At 51.2% G+C, this 18,216-nt stretch overlaps 1 protein-coding gene across 5 annotated transcripts in view; it reads right to left on the reverse strand.

Annotated features, from left to right (window-relative positions):
- Positions 1 to 14,917, reverse strand: part of MAST3 (microtubule associated serine/threonine kinase 3) — a 56,738-nt gene extending 41,821 nt beyond the window's left edge. For 2 of the 5 annotated variants that reach the window (XM_083421364.1, XM_083421363.1), the window contains exons 1-2: positions 6,172 to 6,278; positions 4,684 to 4,761 (exon numbers count right to left, since the gene is read on the reverse strand). In XM_083421364.1, coding sequence (XP_083277490.1) covers positions 4,684 to 4,761; positions 6,172 to 6,221 — 128 coding nt within the window. In that variant the 5' untranslated portion in view covers positions 6,222 to 6,278. Of the gene's footprint in view, positions 1 to 4,683; positions 4,762 to 6,171; positions 6,279 to 8,051; positions 8,084 to 14,818 lie in introns of those variants that run through there. The other 3 variants (XM_083421362.1, XM_083421365.1, XM_083421367.1) reach the window with 3 other exon arrangements.
- Positions 14,918 to 18,216: the final 3,299 nt, after the last annotated feature.

An 18,216-nucleotide genomic window follows, 5' to 3' on the forward strand; every position in this document is an offset into this window, starting at 1 on the left:
CCAACCTGCATGGCTTTCAAAGAAGATTTCACAAACTGGAAGAGAAGGCCTGGCTGCCAATGGCTGCCAGCTATGATGGCTCTTCCTTGTCCTCCATGCTTGCAGGCAGCAGTGCTTCTGAACCCCAGTGGCTGGAAGCCACAGGAGGGTAGGGGGCTTTCAGGCGGTTCCACCCCCATCGTTCAGCCCAGACACTGAGGTCCAACTCCAAGGGCCTTCTGGCAGTTCCCTCCCTGCGAGAAGTGAAGTTACAGGGAACCAGGCAGAGGGCCTTCTTGGTGGTGGCCCCCGCCCTGTGGAACACTCTCCCACCAGATGTCAAGGAAAGAAACAACTACAGTGGTAAACCTCGGTTTACAAATTTAATCTGTTCCGAAAGTCCGTTCTTAAACTGAAATCATTCTTAAACCGAGGTGCACTTTTCCTAACGAGGCCTCCCGCTGCCGGTGCCCTTCCACCGTTCAAATTCTGTTCATAGACCGAGGTAAAGTTTGCAAACCGGGACACTACTTGCAGAGTTCATAAACCGAATAGTTTGTAAACAGGGCTGTTCTTAAACCAAGGTACCGCTGTATCTGGCTTTTATAAAACATTTGAAGGCAACCCTGTGCCGGGAAGGTTTTAATGTCTGATGTCTTGCTGTGTTTTAATTTGTTGGAAGCTGCCCAGAGTGGCTGGGGAAACCCAATCAGATCGGAAGGTCGGCGGTTTGAATCCCCGCGGCGGGGTGAGCTCCCGTTGCTCAGTCCCAGCTCCTGCCAACCTAGCAGTTCAAAAGCACACCAGCGCAAGTAGATAAATAGATACCGCTGCAGCCGTATCTCTTATAAGGGGGTTAGTTTAACCTCTGGGTTTGCTATAGCAAAACTGAATTACTGTGTTGTGAAAGGATGCGTGTCTAAAAAAGCATGTCGGAAACATGAAAAGTTTGGAAAGCTCTGAAGGCCTAAGACTATAGGGCCCAAGATGCCAGCATCATTGTGATAGGAAAACCCATTTGAAACCAAAGCCAAGTAAAATCACTACAGAGCCCAGGGTGCAGTTTTGCAGCGATGGGAGAGCTGTGGCCTTAGAAAGCCAAGCGAGTTACTACAGAACCCATGAGCCAGTGCTACTGTGATGAGAAAAACGGGGGGGGGGGAGAGAGAGAGAGAAAGAAAGAAAAGGAAGGAAGGAAGGGAAGGAAGGAAGGAAGGAAGGAAGGAACGAAGGAAGGAACGAAGGGAAGGGAAGGGAAGGGAAGGGAGGAAGGAAGGAAGGAACTGAGAGAACGAGAAAGAGAGAGAGAAGGAAGGAAGGAAGGAAGGAAGGAAGGAAGGAAGGAAGGAAGGAAGGGAAGGAAGGAAAGGAGGGAAGGAAGGAGTTTTAAACCCTTGGAGTTGCAGGGGAAAAGACTCCTGTGAGTTTGAACCCAGGTCTCCCTGACACACATCCATGCAACAATGCCTTCTCTCTCTCCCTGTCTTCTCTCTCTCTGTGTGTGTGCAACACATGACAACTGTGGGGGGAAGCCGCCGCCAGGCAAGCCGGGTGGCGGAGGGCCAAGGCGACTGCCGACTCTGCCGCCAAGCCAGCAGCGGTTGAAGGCTGCCTCTCCATGGCAACGGTTGTCCAGCTGACCTGCGCGGGGGGGGGGGGGATGGCAGAGAGCCGGGCTGCGCATGCAGGCACATATATATCCCTCCTCCCTCGTGCGCAGGAAGTCCTGCGGCGCATGCCAGCCCCCCTCCCTGCCCCTGCCGCGCGGCGCATAAAGGTTGCAGATGTGAAACTCTCTTTCCAAAACCGCCATCGCTGTTTGTTCCAAGAGCTGGTGCTCTTTGCAGCAGGAAGTTGGGACTTTGGAGACATTCGCAGGTTTGGCAGGGAACCCCAGAGATCATCCATCCCAACCCCCTTTGCAATGCAGGAAGCTCAGCTAAAGCATCCAGGAGAGATGGCTATCCAAGCTCTGCTTAAAAACCTCCAAGGAAGTAGAAGGCCACCATTTTTTGGACAAACAGCTCTCACTGTCAGAAAGTTCTTCCTAATGTTTAGTTGATGCAAAGACTAGGGGTGTGTGTGGGGGGGGTGTCTGTCTGTCTGTCTCACTCCTCCTTTGCCCCAAGCTCAAGCTTCTGTCCCTCATGAGGCCCGGAGAAGAGGAAAAAGGGAAGGCCAGGGAAGAGGAAAAAGGACTCCCACAATTCGGCCAGCCGTGAGGGTTAGGCAGGGGAAACGATCGATTCCTGAAATCGTTTCATAACCAAAGAGCAGCATTGACTGAGTTCTGGGAGGGGGGGGGGGAAGGACGCCTCTGGCCAGCTGGCCGCTTTGATTTTGCAAAGGCACAGCCAGTTCTGGAGCTGGGTGCGAATCCAGGCCGCCCGCTGAGCGGAGGGGGAAGTCTCGAAGCTCTCCAGAGCTACCAGTACGTTTCCCAGCACAATTCAAAAGGTTGGGGCTGACCGTGAAAGCCCTAAACGGCCCAGTAGAACTGAAGGAGAGTCTCCACCCCGGACACCGGGGTCCATCTCACAAGGGCCTTCTGGCGGTTCCTTCACTGCGAGAAGAGAAGTTACAGGGAACCAGGCAGAGGGCCTTCTCGGTGGTGGCGCCCGCCCTGTGGAACACCCTCCCTTCAAATGTCAAGGAGATAAACAACTATCTGACTTTTAGAAGACACCTGAAGGCAGCCCTGTTTAGGGAAGCTTTTAATGTTTGATGCGTTACTGTATTTTAATATTTTGTCTGAACTGAACAGAAGCAGAGCCAGACCACAGAGCGGAGTATTCTTCCTACACTGGCTGGCAGCAGCTGTCTAGGTTTCAGGTGGGGGCCAAGCAAGGACTGAACCTGAGGCCCTTCTACATGCCAAGCAACTGCCCTAACCCACCATGGAGATTCTAAAACGTGCAAATATTCAAATAAAAACAAGCAAATGCGTTTCCTTTTGCCCGCCCAGGGCTGCCAGCTGTTCCCTCTTCCCTCTTCGCTGCGCCCATCAAAACACAAGCGCTTACGTTCCCTCTCAAACACAAGCGCTTATGTTCCCTCTCTCTTTCTCAGACAGGGAGGAATTGCCAGCCGCTCGCGTTATTCATTAATCCGCTCTGCGAGGCCACCGGAGGAGGTAGCGGCCTTGGCCAAGGAGTTGGAGAGGGACGGAGAGATTGCCTGCCCCACGGCGACCGCTCCTCCCTCGGCCTTGGGAACCTTTGGACTGCCGGGTGCTGCTGAGCTACAACTCCCGCCAGCGCCGGATCTACGTACAAGCTCAACAAGCTCTAGCTTAGGGCCCCGCTCTCTTGGGGGCCCCCAAAAAAATTAAAGGGGGAAAAACCTGGATGTACTTAAATATAAGATAATAAACAGATAAAATAAAACCTACATCCAGCAACCGTGTTTTGCGTTGTGGAGGCTCCTATGATGCAAGTCATGGGCCCCGCCTGTTCCCTAAAATATCACAGGTTTGCTCCTTTCTATATATAGGGTGCCGACATTCTGCATGGACTGGTTGCAGGGCAACATGGGCAAATAGCTTAAGATACCTAAAAGGTAAAGGGACCCCTGAGCGTTAGGTCCAGTCGTGGCCGACTCTGGGGTTGCGGCGCTCATCTCGCTTTATTGGCCGAGGGAGCCGGCGTACAGCTTCCGGGTCATGTGGCCAGCATGACTAAGCCGCTTCTGGCGAACCAGAGCAGCGCATGGAAACGGCATTTACCTTCCCGCCGGAGTGGTACCTATTTATCTACTTGCACTTTGACGTGCTTTCGATCTGCTAGGTGGGCAGGAGCAGGGACCGAGCAACGGGAGCTCACCCCATCGCGGGGATTCGACCCGCCGACCTTCTGATCGGCAAGCCCTAGGCTCTGGGGTTTAACCCACAGTGCCACCCGCGTCCCTCTTGAGATACCTATTAGGTCTATCAATGACCATATAGCACAGGCATCCCCAAACTCGGCTCTCCTGATGTTTTGGGACTGGAACTCCTATCATCCCTAGCTAACAGGACCAGTGGACAGGGATGATGGGAGATGTAGTCCGAAAACATCTGGAGGGCCAAGTTTGCCTATGCCTGATATAGCATATATTCAAGACAAAAAACAGCACAATTTGTTGTTCACAAAGGACAGCTGGACATAGAAAGGTCCCCATTACCTTCAGGAGCTGAGGGCCACATCAAACCTCAATCTGGCCCTGATTCCCGCTGGCCACAGCAAGAAGGTCCAGCGGCGCTAGCTTACGAGAACACCGCAAGAGCCTGCTGGATCGGGCCCAAGGGGGGGGGACATCTTAGCCCACCCTCCCAGTCCTTGCAGAGGCTAAGCAGCTAAGGCCCCTGCAAGCAAGTCCAGGGGAGGAGCTGCCTATTTTTTGCTACCAGGTCCATGGAGGCTCTGTTTTTAGGAATCAGAATCGCCACAGAAGATGATGCATTTCGCCTGCCCCCTTTCCATTTCCTCCGCACAAACAACCCTGCGTTTGTGATGTGAGAGAGGGTGCAGGGGATTGGACCGTGGTTCTAACCACTACACCACGCTGCCTTTTTTTGTTTTTTGTCAAGAGCGACGGAGCAATCGGGAAAGTGCTTCCTCGGCACCCGGCCTCGCAACACGGGCATGAGCGGCGCACCCCATAATATTCCTTGCCCCCTCCCACTGCACGGAAAAGACACGTCTCCCCATAGTTAGGGTCTCTTACCTCCAGGGGTGCAGCGCCAGGGGGCTGAGAGGGCTCAGGGGGCTGAGGAGGGTCGGACTCTGGCTCCCGGGCGAGAGGCTGCAGAAGGAAGAGAGCCAAGGAGAACGAGGCCGCAGTGTGAATAGGGGCCAGAGGCGCCAGTGGCGTAGCGTGGGTTGTCAGCACCCGGGGCAAGGCAAGTAATTTGCGACCCCTAACCCGTGGATTTTAGCACTCAGAGAGCTGCGAGTGCGAGCGCCCCCCCCAGATGTTGCGCCCGGTGCAGCCGGCCCCCCCTGCACCCCCCACGCTACGCCACTGAGAGGCGCAACCCCACCCCGCCAGGAGATGAGTTGGGGGGCAATAACAGGGACCCAGTCCGTTGCCACCCCCCCCCCATCTAGAGAAGACAGCTCCTTACACGTCCAGGGATATCCCATCGCAGAGCTACGATTCCCAAAGCTGGGAACTGTAGCGCTGCCTTGGCACCGTGCCGTGGAAGCCCTAAGCTACCACTGGTTGGGGGGGCATTGGGGTATTAGGCGGAGAGGGGGAGGGAGAAAGCTCCTTGCAGGTGACAAGATCTTGGAAAGCCCCCCTGGTTTGTAAGATCTGGGCAGACAGGGGCGGGGAGCACTCTGCCCATGCCCAGAGGGCCTCTTATATCCCAGGCTTGGGGGCTGCGGCACTGCTACATTTATACCCTGCTTTTTTGGAGCTCAAAAGTGGAGAGGCTGGTTCTTCCCGCACAACAACCCTGCGAGGTAGCTCAGGCTCAGAGAGGCCCCCCAGTGATTTTCAGGGGGGAGCGGACTCGAACCCCAGACTGCCAGGCCCCGGGCGCTCTCACCCCTACCCCAAACGCCTTTTCTTTCCCCGTGGCAGGCGGAGGTTCAACAGGTGGTGTTCTAGCCCCGCATCTGCTGCGTGCGTGTTTTTTAATCGGAATAAAATATTGCATCAGGGGAAAGAGGAGCCGCGAAGCTCCTCCCAGGTAGCTTAGTGGCGCCGCCCGGGCAAACCTCTCGCGAGTCGGGAGGGTGGGGGGGACGGGGACCCGCCTGGCAGGTTTGCAGAGGGCGCCACAGCCCCGGGGTGGGCTGCATGAGCTCTGCGGGCCCTTCCCGGAGGCGGAGGCGCGCTTTGGAGTGGGAGAAGCCACGGAGAGCCCTTTTTTTTAATTATCTCTCTTTGGGGAATCACCGCCGCCCCCTCCCTCCGCAGCCGGTTCCCTGGCAACCGAGCCGTGCGTCATTGGAGACCCCGGGATGGAAGGAGGGGAGAGGGGAGGGAGGAGAGGGATCCCCCGAAGGCAGAAAGAGGGGCCGCGAGAGAGAAAAAGACCCCCAACCCCACAGCCCTGCCCAGCTTTCGGTGCCAAAGCGAGCGCTCCGCCGTGCGCGCCTCTCCAAGCGCCCCCGGGGCGCTGCCTGCCGGCGCTGGAACCTCTCCCCCCGTTTCCCCACCCTCTCCCCAAGCGGGGGCGCCCAGGAGCCCCCCCAAACTCACTCCACCAAGGTCAGCGAAGGGATTTTCAGCTTGGCACGGCGCGCTTGCATGGCGACGGCGGTGGCAACGCGGTGCCCCGACGGCGCGTCCGCCGCGCTCTGCCTGGCGCGGCTTCCCCCGGCGCTCGCTTGCTCGCCCGCCCACCCGGCCCTCCTCCTCCCCCCCCCCCCAACCTCGGAGGGAGGGAGGGAGAAGAGGGACTGGGAGGAACAGAAAAGCCCTGGGGTGGGGATGGTTGGAGCGCGCCCCTAGGAATTACAAAAGCGCAATCAACAAGGCGCCAGGTCGCAAGGTTTCTGGAGAAAGGCGCGCGTCCCCGCGGGGGGACCTGACCTCTCCAATGGAAAAGGCTCGGGGCGCCGCCGCTCTCAAGAGGGGCGGGCGCATAGGTGCCAACGCCCGGGGGCGCTGGGTGCCCGAGCACCCACCAAATTCCCCACCAAGGGGCCGGGCACCCACACATTTCAGCGCCAGCGCCGTGCACGGTCGCGGCGGGGCGTGGGCTGAGACGAGAGACTTGTACAGTATAGAGGTTCGTCTTGCTCTGTAGTGCGCACACGGGTTGGCAGCAGCGGAGGCTCTCCTGGGTTCCCCAGCGCGCCAACTCCGCGGGGAATGCACAAGCGAGGAAACCACCAGAACTAATCTCGAAAGCAATTCCGACACGGAAACAGGCTGGGAGAAACTATCGCTTAAAAAGGCGCAGACGCAAGGAGCTGAACTCTGGAACTGCCTGCCACATGAGAGGGCAAAGGGGCACCGATTTGCAGGCTAGCGAGGGCGAGGCGCCGGCATGACTGGGAAAGGCTCTTCGGAGATTCTCGAGGGTCCCCGAACTTTTCTCTGCGGGCCACACTATCGGAACAAAAATTTGCTTGCGCCGATTTTTTTTTATTGCATAGGAAAACAAAATGAAAACAACTGCGAGAAGGTCTTGGTTTGGAACACAGAACACAGCTGCTTTATCATATGATTGTGGGGTGTCCGGAAAATGTATAACAATCACAGAACTGCAGAGCCCAAAGTGCCCACCAGAGTCATTTAGTCCAGCCCCTGCAGTGCTCTTGAAAAGAGGCCTAGATACTGTTTCTGGTTGTAGATCCCATTCATGGATTGATTGATAGATTGTAGGGCTGGGCAGTATCTGGTTTTCAACTTTGTGATGTATCACCAGCCAAACTGCGATATATCGATACATCATGATGTCTGAATAAGGATGGAGCTGTTTTCGACATTGCAGTGGCGTAGCGTGGGTTGTCAGCACCCGGGGTAAGGCAAGTAATTTGCGCCCCCTAACCCGTGGAGCCAGGTAGGGGCAGAGAGCTGCGAGTGCGAGCGCACGCCCCCCAGATGTTGCGCCCAGTGCGGCCGGCACCCCCTGCACCCCCCACGCTACGCCACTGCGACACTGCGCTGTATCACCAGCTAAATATCATGATATTCACAATAGATCACAATGTCTGAATAAGGATGGAGTAGGTTTTCAACATCACACTATATCACCAGCTAAATATCACGATGTCTGGTATAAGGACGGAGCTATTGGGGCTTCACAGTCTCCCCCACATTGAGATTTTTCCCAGAAAACACAGACACACATATCGTGATTTGCAACATATCACCAGGTAAAAAAATCATGAAACTGATATCACGATATGGACTTCAAACCGTATTGTGGGGTATAATAAACCATTATTATTATTATTATTATTATTATTATTATTATTGGAATACTCTGGCACCAGGAAACCCCTAAAGCGAGCCAGGCTGGCCAGCTTGTGGGCCCTCCAGAGGCATCTATCTGGGTGCCCGCCGTCGGAGACAGAAGCCCGAGCGACGCGACGCAGAACCCGAAACGCGGGGCAGAGCCCCCCACTCACGTTTTCCCACGGCGAGGCAGGCTCAGCTCCTTCTGCGGAAAAGGAAAGGGAAAAGACAGTCAGGATGAGGCCACCGGGACTTTGCAGCCGCTCTTTTGGTCTTGCTCAGGCCCCACGAACCCCAGAGCATTGCAGGATGGGAGAGGCATGCCGTCTTATGCGGGGCTGTGGCCCAGTGGTTAGAGAATTCGCTCGGCAAGTTCATCTTTGGAACTGCCAGCCAGTGCAGGCAACACTGGCTTGGAGGCAGCTCCTTGTTTGAATTAGCCTAAGCATGAGGACCAGTGCCTTGAGTTTCTTTCTTTCTCCAAATCGGTTTCCCAAATTTTACCGACTCAGCCACAGATTCAGGCAGATTTAATACAATTTTCTTTCCAAAAACCGGTTTCCCGCACTCTGCTCTCAATGCCTCTAAGGCTTTTTATTATTATTGGTTTTACAAATATGAAGCACAAATAAACACAAATTAGTATGTGAAGAAGTGTGCATGCACATGAAAGCTTATACCCAGAACAAACTTAGTTGGTCTCTAAGGTGCTACTGGGAGACGCGGGTGGCGCTGTGGGTTAAACCACTGAGCCTGGGACTTGCCAATCAGAAGGTCGGTGGTTTGAATCCCCACAATGACGGGGTGAGCTCCCGTTGCTCGGTCCCTGCTCCTGCCACCCTAGCAGTTCGAAAGCACGTCAAAGTGCAAGTAGATAAATAGGTCCCACTCCGGTGGGAAGGTAAACGGCGTTTCCGTGCGCTGCTCTGGTTCGCCAGAAGCGGCTTAGTCCTGCTGGCCACATGACCGGAAGCTGTACGCCGGCTCCCTCGGCCTGTAAAGCAAGATGAGCGCTGCAACCCCAGAGTTGGCCACAACTGGACCTAATGGTCAGGGGTCCCTTTACCTTTAAGGTGCTACTGGACAATTTTTTCATGCAGAATGTGAATTTATGGGGAAGTCTCCCTGCTTGCAAACCGGCAAGGCGGTGGGAGAGAGCCTTGCTGCCGGCCAGTGCAGACACTGTTGAGCTGAGCATCTCTCTCTCTTGCCCCACCCGGGACCAAAGGCCCTGCCTTCTGCCCCCCCAGCCACCGCCTCCTGAGCACGTGCAGAGCGACTGTCCCAGGGCACAGAGGGCAGGGCGCACTTTTCCTGCAACGCTGCCAGCAGGTGTGGGGCGAAGGTCGTCGAATCGATGATAAGAGCAGGAGGTGTGTTGTCACTCCCAAAGCAGGGTGGATAAAAATCAATGATTTTAAATATATATATATATATATATATATATATATATATATATATATATCAAAAAATTCAGAGTATTATTATTTACTTAAATCGGATTTTTAAAATTTAAATCGGATTTTTAAAAAATTTAAATTGGATTCTTTTCTTGCCGGTATAATCTTCATATTTACAAGCAGACAAATTTTCAGAGCAGTTTTTACAGTTATATCAAAAATGACTGATTTGGTTATACCCTTAGAAATACATGGAAAGATAATTGTGAAATTTTGGTGAGGTTTAATAAGTTAACTGTTTCTGTCGGGGCAACTTTTCTGCTGTACTTGATTGTAATGAGAAAAATAACCATTTCCTCAATAACAATTTAAACAATTCAGTTAACTAAAACAATAACATTATAGCATATGTATCCATGTTTGCTAACTGATGTGGTTAAACGATTTTCTAAAAATAAAGCTTAGACTGAGTTTTAGCACACATGAAAAACTTAAAGCAAATCCTTATTTCCTGATGAATAGCCTTTGGACTATAATGTAACTTAAACAGAAAATCTTTAGAAAGGTTTTTCCTCCAAAAGCATTTTATTTTAAAAATCCGATTTAAATTTTAAAAAATCTGATTTAAAATAAAAAACCCATTACATTTTTTTAAAATCCACCCTGATTCTATTACGTATTATCTGTTTAAGAATTGCAACGCTCGGAGCTTCTCTTATGGCAAGATTACAGGATCGGGACCATTGAAAGGTTTGTTTTGCCTCTGTGATATTGACGGACTCTCTAATTTTCCTCCTACAAAACTAATTTATTTTATCATTTGCATCTCCCTCATAGATTCTCTGTTGAATATATTTTGTTAGCCCTGTGTTATTGCTCGAAGTGCGACAGAAGAACCCCAGTCCTCTTCCTCCCTCCCCAAAGGAAGGAGCGAAATTGTCTAAAATGTCAGGAGCGATTTCCTCGCTTTGCCATGTTGGGGTTCGGACAGCTGAGCCGGCTCTGTTCAGCAGCCTGGGGGGGGGGGGGGCTGCCAGGGACGATCAGGGTCAAAGGATGTCCTCGGCTTCACCCCCAATTCCTGGTACACACAGACACACAAGGCACCCTTGGGTGCTGGCGGGGGGGGGGCTCTCAAGGAATCGGGGACAAGGAGGCGACTTCGCCACAGCCCCCTCCCCAAATACCCAGACAGCTCACCGAACCGTAGAAGCCGTGCCGGATTTACGTATAAGCCAAACAAGCTGTAGCTGAGGGCCCCACTTTCTTGGGGGGTCCCCAAAAAATTGAAAGGGGAAAAATAGCTAGAAGAACATTTCCAAAATATTTTCTTTCTTTCTTTCTCTTTCTTTCTTTATTTCTTTCTTTTTATGCCAATGCCGGATTTACGTATAAGCTAAAAAAGCGATAGCTTAGGGCCCCACTCTCTTGGGGGCCTCAAAAAAAAAAAAAAATTTAAAGGCAAAAACACACTGGATGTACATTTCCAAAATATTATATGTCTATCTATCTATCTATCTACCTATCTATTTACGCCAGTGCCAGATTTACGTATAAGCGAAACAGGCTATAGCTTAGGGCCCCACTCTCTTGCGCCCCCCCCCAAAAAAAAAATTAAAGGGAAAAAATAACTGGAAGTAAATTTCCAAAATATTATCTATCTATCTATCTATCTATCTATCATCTATCTATCATCTATCTATCATCTATCTATCTATCTATCTATCTATCTATCTATCTATCATCTATCTATCTACCTACCTACCTACCTACAGTATCTATCTACAGTATCTATCATCTATCTATCTATCTATCTATCTATCTATCTATCTATCTATCATCTATCTATCTATCTATGCCAGTGCCGGATTTACGTATAAGCTAAACAGGCTATAGCTTAGGCTCCAGGGGTCAGCAGACTTTTTCAGCAGGGGGCCGGTCCCCTGTCCCTCAGACCTTGTGGGGGGGCCGGGCTATATTTTGAAATAAATAAATGAACGGACGGATGCCTATGTCCCACAAATAACCCAGAGATGCATTTTAAATAAAAGGACACATTCTACTCATGTCAAAACACGCTGATTCCCGGACCGTCCGTGGGCCAGATTGAGAAGGCGATTGGGCCGCATCCGGCCCCCGGGCCTTAGTTTGCCTCTCCGTGGGCTAGATGACCCTTGGGTTCCCTTCTAAACTTGACGATTCTAGGACTTCGTAGAGTTGGAAAGGGCCCCTCAAAGGTCATCGAGCCCAACCCTCCGCCCGTGCAGGAATCTCAACGCCACCCAGTCGGAAACCAGGCTGCGCCCTGCTTAGCTAGTCCGAGTCGGAATCTCCTTTATTGTCGCTTGAAGCCACGGGTTCTGTGATTAGTATAATTTTATTTTTTAAATCAGGGCCAGGGACAATATGGAGAGGACTTTTGCCCAAGGCGGTTCAGTCGCTTGCAAGGTTGTCTGTGTAACACACACACACACAAACACAGCCAAGGGGGGTGGACACACAAGATGGGGAGGGTAATTGGCACAGCCTGTTTCCTCCGCCGTAGCTCACCAGTGGCCTCTGGTGGCCGGTTTGAGGAAAAGGCCCAGCAGGCTTCTCCCTAACGCCAATTTTCCCACCTTTCCGGACTTGAGATGATATAAAATGGCTTGGGGAAAATGTTTCAAAAATCACATTTGTTACAAAGCCAGGTTTTTTTTGGAACTGGAGGTGCAGGGATACCGAAGGAACCGAAAAGACTGTTTTCGCTACAGCAGCTGCAAAGATGCTGGAAAGATGATAACCTGCGAGGGCAGTCGAAATTATTGGGCTATGCAAGAGATGGCAAGGTTAACGGGGAAAATAAGAAATCAGGAGCATCAAAACCTCAACAGAGAATGGGACAAATCAGGGCCAGATTGAGGTTCAAAGCGGCCCTCAGCTCCTGAAGGTCATGGGGTCCTTTCTATGTCCAGCTGTCCTTTGTCAACAACAAATTGTCGCTGTTTTTTTGTTTTTTTGTGTGTTGAATATATGCTACTAGATGGTCATTGATGGACCTAATAGGTATCTCAAGCCATTTGCACATCAAAAAATATGTAATGGTTGAACTGAAATACAATTAAGAAGAGGTATGTTAATGGTGAAATAATGGTGATGCTCTAACTTAAAATGATTTTTTTATTCGCAACAAACTGAATAATGCAAACACGCTGGCGTTTGGGAACAACAAAAGTTCCTTTAGAAGCACAATAGACAAAGACGCGCCATCTAGTCTCTAGAAACTTGCTATAACATGAAATAATAAGAGGTGTACATATATGATGCAAGCTACTAATAATGATAAATAGCAGAATGTCGGCACCCTATATATAGAAAGGAGCAAAGCAGGGATATTTTAGGGAGCAGGCTAGCAGGCGGGGCCCATGACTCACATCCGAGGAGCCGACACAACAATAAACACGGTTCCTGGATGTAGGTTTTATTTTATTTGCTTTTTATCTTATATTTTGGAAATGTACATCCAGTTGTTGTTTTTTCCCTTTAATTTTTTGGGAGCTCCCAATAGAGTGGGACCCTAAGCTAGAGATTGTTGAGTTTATACGTATATCCAGCACTGGCATAGATAGATGATAGATAGATAGATGGCTGGACAGATAGACAGACAGATAGATAGATAGATAGATAGACAGACAGACAGATAGACAGATAGATGATAGATAATATTTTGGAAATGTACATTCAGTTGTTTTTTCCCTTTAATTTTTTTGGGGGGGCCCCAAGAGAGCAGGGCCCTAAACCAGAGCTTGTTTAGCTTAAATGTAAATCCATCATTGGGACGAATAGAGATTTTATTTGAAAGAACACTTGAACTCTTTGACAGGCTTCAAACAGCTCCTGCCACGATACACAAGACTTTGAATTTAACGGAGGACTAGAGACTAGATGCACTTATCATATGGAGTTGGAAAACTTGCTTAATGAATCCACGGAGGGGAGGAGGGGAGTCTAGAGATTTGGAAGACTCGAGCGCAAAATTTTAATATTTGCAGGAATATTATTCCTCGTGAAATCAAATAGAAAACTTTTTAAAAAGGAGCGCTGCCTCTGGATGAGGAAAAAGGGGTCCCCATCTAGTTCGGTGTGCTGTCCTCGCAATAGAACCTAGAAATCAAGGTAGACTACCATTGCTCCTGGAGGCTCCATATGGACATAAGGAAGTCCTGGGTGCCGGATCAGGTCCCTAGCCCAGCCTCCTGTCCTCACCAGACACCCCAAATGGAAAGAAGCCCCCCTTTCCAAGCAGGAGATGAGAGTAGAGCCCTTTCCCACTTTCTAAGGTAGACTGGCTCCACCATGGAGGCTCCATTGAGGAATACTTAAAACCCCAAAAGCAGCTGGATCGGGTCAAAGGGCGGCCTATTTAAGTCTTGCCCAATAACGCCAAAGTTGTGGGTTCGATCCCCGTACGAGACAGCTGCATATTCCTGCCTTGCAGCGGGTTGGGCTAGATGACCTCAGGGGATCCCTTGTGACTCTTTGGTTCTACAATTCCTGGCCAGCCAGACACCCCTTTCGGAAGGTCCGCAGGTAGGAACCGGGTGCGAAAGGCCTCTCTCTTTCTGGGGCTTCTCAGGACCGCATGTATGCGGTTGCAATCGAAATGATCTGAGCCCAGTTGCAAATCCGGTTTACTATCAAAACGTATAGGAGTGTGCATGGGAAAATAAAAATAAAAACAAAATATTTCTCACAGGGGTGAGCCGCAAGCCTCTGTCTGCTGAGGCTTATTCTGAGCCAGATATTTTCCCTGCCTAGTGATTTTTCTCTCTGTCTTTCTGCAAAAATGCACCCTTCCTAAGTGCGGAATTAATAAATAATAATAATAATAATAATAATTTATTTGTACCCCGCCCATCTGGCTGGGCTTCCCCAGCCACTCTGGGCAGCTTCCAAAAAATATATATTAAAATACTCTAGTACATCAACCATTATTATATATAATTATTATTAAAAAGTATTATATATAAGCATGCACACACAGAGAGATGCTCGCTCAAGGCGGCTTTTTCCTCCGCAGTGCACACCACCCCGTTGCACAAACGCGCGCGCACACACACACAATCCCCTCTCCACGCCTCCTGCCCAAGCGAGCATCCTCGACAATTCGCTCAAGCCCCACCACGCCAGCATTGCCGACCCGGGCCGGCAGCAGCAGCAGCAGCAAGAACGGCCGCTCTCCAAGGTCTCAGGTAAGAAGCAGCCGCTTCTCAGCGCTGCCCTGGGCGCCTGAGTCGTTCTGCACGCCCAGCAGCTGCTCTGCCAGGGAGCGACGCCCCTTCCCCACGAAAAACACGCGCACACGCCCCAAGCAGGATCCTCAGCAAGGAAGCGCCTTTTGCATGCCGCGCAGCAGGTAGGTGGGCTCAGGCGCGCCCCCCCAGGTGGCTGCGGAGCTGAGGAGGGTCTTGGATCTTTCCTTTCACCCCAGAAAAAGAGGTGGGGGGCTCCGGACCCTCCCCAGTTTCTTCTGCGAGCCCCGCTTCAGCATCCCGACTCACCTGGAGCCCTCGGCGTCGGAGGATGTTCGGCTCGTCCATTGCGCTCCTCGCTGTTGCGCGTCAAGGAGGGTGCAAAGAGGTTCCCGGCACTTGGAGGGGAGGGGAGAGGTGGGGGGGGGGGAGAAGGAGGCGGAGGGTCCTCTTGGCTGGCATTGGTTGCCCGGGAATCAGCTGATCCCTCCTTGCAGAAAGGGGGGGGGGGCAGAGAGAGAGAGAAAGAGAGAGATTTCCCCAGATCCTGCAATAGCTCCAAGGGAGGGGAATGACAAGCGCTCTATTTTCAGGCAGAAACAGGATTTTCTGCATGCACGCAAATGCCCGGACACGCCTTTTGCGCGGATTCACACGGGCACCTTGCAGAAAAGGCGGAGGGCAGAGAGAGAGAGAGATTTCCCCAGATTCTGCAATAGCTCCAAGGGAGGGAAATGACAAGCGCTCTATTTTCACGCAGACACGGGATTTTTTGCATGCACACAAATGCCCGGACACGCCTTCTGCGCGCATTCACACGGGCACCTTGCAGAAAGGGCGGAGGACACAGAGAGAGATTCCCAGATTCTGCAATAGCTCCAAGGGAGGGAAATGATAATCGCTCTATTTCCACGCAGACACGGGTGTTTTTTTTGCATGCACGCAAATACCCGGACACGCATTCACACGCATTCACAACCAGAACCGAAACAGGCACGTGCAAAAAGGAGAGGCTGAGGACTCGAACCTTCTCCAGCGATTTGGCCGGCCTCTTAGGACGTGCCGTGGGAACCTAGGAGCAGAGCTCCCTTCGCCTAATAATAATAATAATAATAATAATAATAAAGAGGAAGCCCCCGCCCAAATTGATGGACACAGACATTCAAATGGTGCTCTGTGTCATGTGATTATGTGAGGCGGGGCTTTTCTGCCCATCCACGCCCCCCACCCACCCAATATTTCACAGAGTTGGAAGGGGGAACCCTGAGGGCATCCAGTCGGAGCCCCTGCAAATGCAGGGATCTTCTGCCCAAGGCGGAACTAGAACCCAGCACCCTGTGAGTCCAATTAAAGAAGAATGAAGCGGCTACAGGAGGAGGAAGGAATGGGTGTATGTTTGTAACAAGAGCGGGGGAAATCTGTTTTTTTTTTTTAAAAAAGAAATTGTATTACATTTGGGCTGAATTGAGTCTTTTGACTGACGGACTGACATTTGGGCTGAATTGTAATACCAATAAAAAAAACAAAGAGAGCCACAATCCCTGTGAAAGGCTCCTATTTAAGTTTGTTTTTAATTATTATTATTTTTAAATAAAAAGCTTAAAGGAAGCAGCTTCCTGGAGCCGCAGGTGAGGGCTGAGGGCAAGGTGGGGAGGGGGCGACTAAAGGGGGATAGGCTGCCCCCCCCAGCAGGAGCAGAATGTGCCCCCCACCCCATAAATAGCAAATTAAGGTCCCAATCCAGCCTCAAAGCGGGGCCTGGCAAAAGAAGGCCTCTTTCTTTCAGGGAGGGGGGACCCCCCAGGCTTGAGGGGGGACATCAGGCCTGGTGAGAGGAGAAAAAGGCCTCTTTGATCCTCGCGGGTGGGGGCCAGAGACAGGACAAACAGGCCCCCTTCTTGCCCTGCAGAGAGGAACAAAGAGCCCCAGTGATGCTCAAGCCCCCCCCCCTCGCCGGGTGGGTGGGTGAGTCACCCGGGAGAGACATTGCCAGGCAGCACCCGGGGAAGAGGCCGATGGCCGGGGGGGGGGGACAGCCCCCGGAAAGAAGGAAGGAAGGAAGGAAGGGGACAGGGTGTCCCAGCAGAGATTCACCCCCCCCCCCGCCTACCAGCACTGGACTCCAACAAGGGGGGAGGGAGGCAGTGGGGGTCCCGGGAAGGAATGGGTGCTGCCAAGTGGGTGAGGGCACCTAACGGACTGGCTTTTGCTTGCTTCTTCCTCTTCTTCCTCATCCTCTTCTTCTTCCTCCTCTTCTTCTTCCTCTTCCTCTTCTTCTTCTTCCTCTTCTTCTTCTTCTTCCTCCTCTTTCTCTTCCTCTTCTTCTTCTTCTTTTTCCTCTTCTTCTTCTTCCTCTTCTTCTTCTTCTTCTTCCTCTTCTTCCTCCTCTTCTTCTTCGATCCCTCGTAGCCGAGTAAGATTGTCTTCCATAAACATGGTTTTAACAGTGAGTCCATAAGTGACTGTGGAGGCCAATTCCGGACCCACACATCCTTCCACAGTGGGGACATTGTTTATACTACATTTTTAAAGACTTGCCTTGAGAGAGTCTTTGAACCTCTTTTGTTGACCACCAGCATTACGCTTTCCATTTTGAAGTTCGGAATAGAGGAGTTGCTTTGGAAGACGATCATCAGGCATCCTCACAACATGACCAGTCCAACGAAGTTGATGTTGAAGAATCATCGCTTCGACATTGGAGATCTTTGCTTCTTCCAGTACATTGATATTAGTTCGCTTGTCTTCCCAGGTGATGTATAAAAATTTTCAGAGACACCATTGATGGAATCTTTCGAGGAGTTGGAGATGGCATTTATAAGTGGTCATAGAATCATAGAATCCTAGAGTTGGAAGAGACCACAAGGGTCATCGAGTCCAACCCCCTGCCAAGCAGGAAACACCATCAGAGCACTCCTGACATATGGTTGTCAAGCCTCTGCTTCAAGACCTCCAAAGAAGGAGACTCCACCACACTCCTAGGCAGCAAATTCCACTGTCGAACAGCTCTTGCTGTCAGGAAGTTCTTCCTAATGTTTAGGTGGAATCCATCCATGTTTCACAAGCAGACAGTAAGGTTGGTTTAAAGCAGGGCTGCCCAAACCTTTTTCAAAGATTCGATGAAGTGAACATGCGTGAGGGCCGACCAAAGTTGTTGAATTTAGGATTTTACCCCAGGACATATACATAGACTGCCACGGGGGCTGGATTAAATCGGCCAGTGGGCCGGATTAGGCCCCCAAAACAGACTTTGGACATGCCTACTTTAAAGCATGGGTAGGCAAACTAAGGCCCGGCGGCCGGATCCAGCTCAATCGCCTTCTCAATCCGGCCCGTGCACAGTCCAGGAATCAGCGTGTTTTTACATGAGTAGAATGTGTCCTTTTATTTAAAATGCATCTCTGGGTTATTTGTGGGGCATAGGAATTCATTCATTATTTTTTTTCAATATACAGTCCGGCCCCCCACATGGTCTGAGGGACAGTGGACTGGCCCCCTGCTGAAAAAGTTTGCTGACCCCTGGTTTAAAGATCGTCTCAAGGCAAATCTTCAAAAATGTAGTATAAACACCGACAACTGGGAAACACTGGCCTGCGAGGACTCCAGTTGGAGAACAGCCTTGACCAAAGGTGTCGTGGGCTTTGAAGATGCTCGAACTCAGGACAAGAGGGAGAAACGTGCTAAGAGGAAGGCACGCTTGGCAAATCCGC

The sequence above is a fragment of the Podarcis tiliguerta genome, assembly GCF_965153285.1.
Source record: "Podarcis tiliguerta genome assembly, chromosome: 18".
NCBI lineage: Eukaryota > Metazoa > Chordata > Lepidosauria > Squamata > Lacertidae > Podarcis > Podarcis tiliguerta.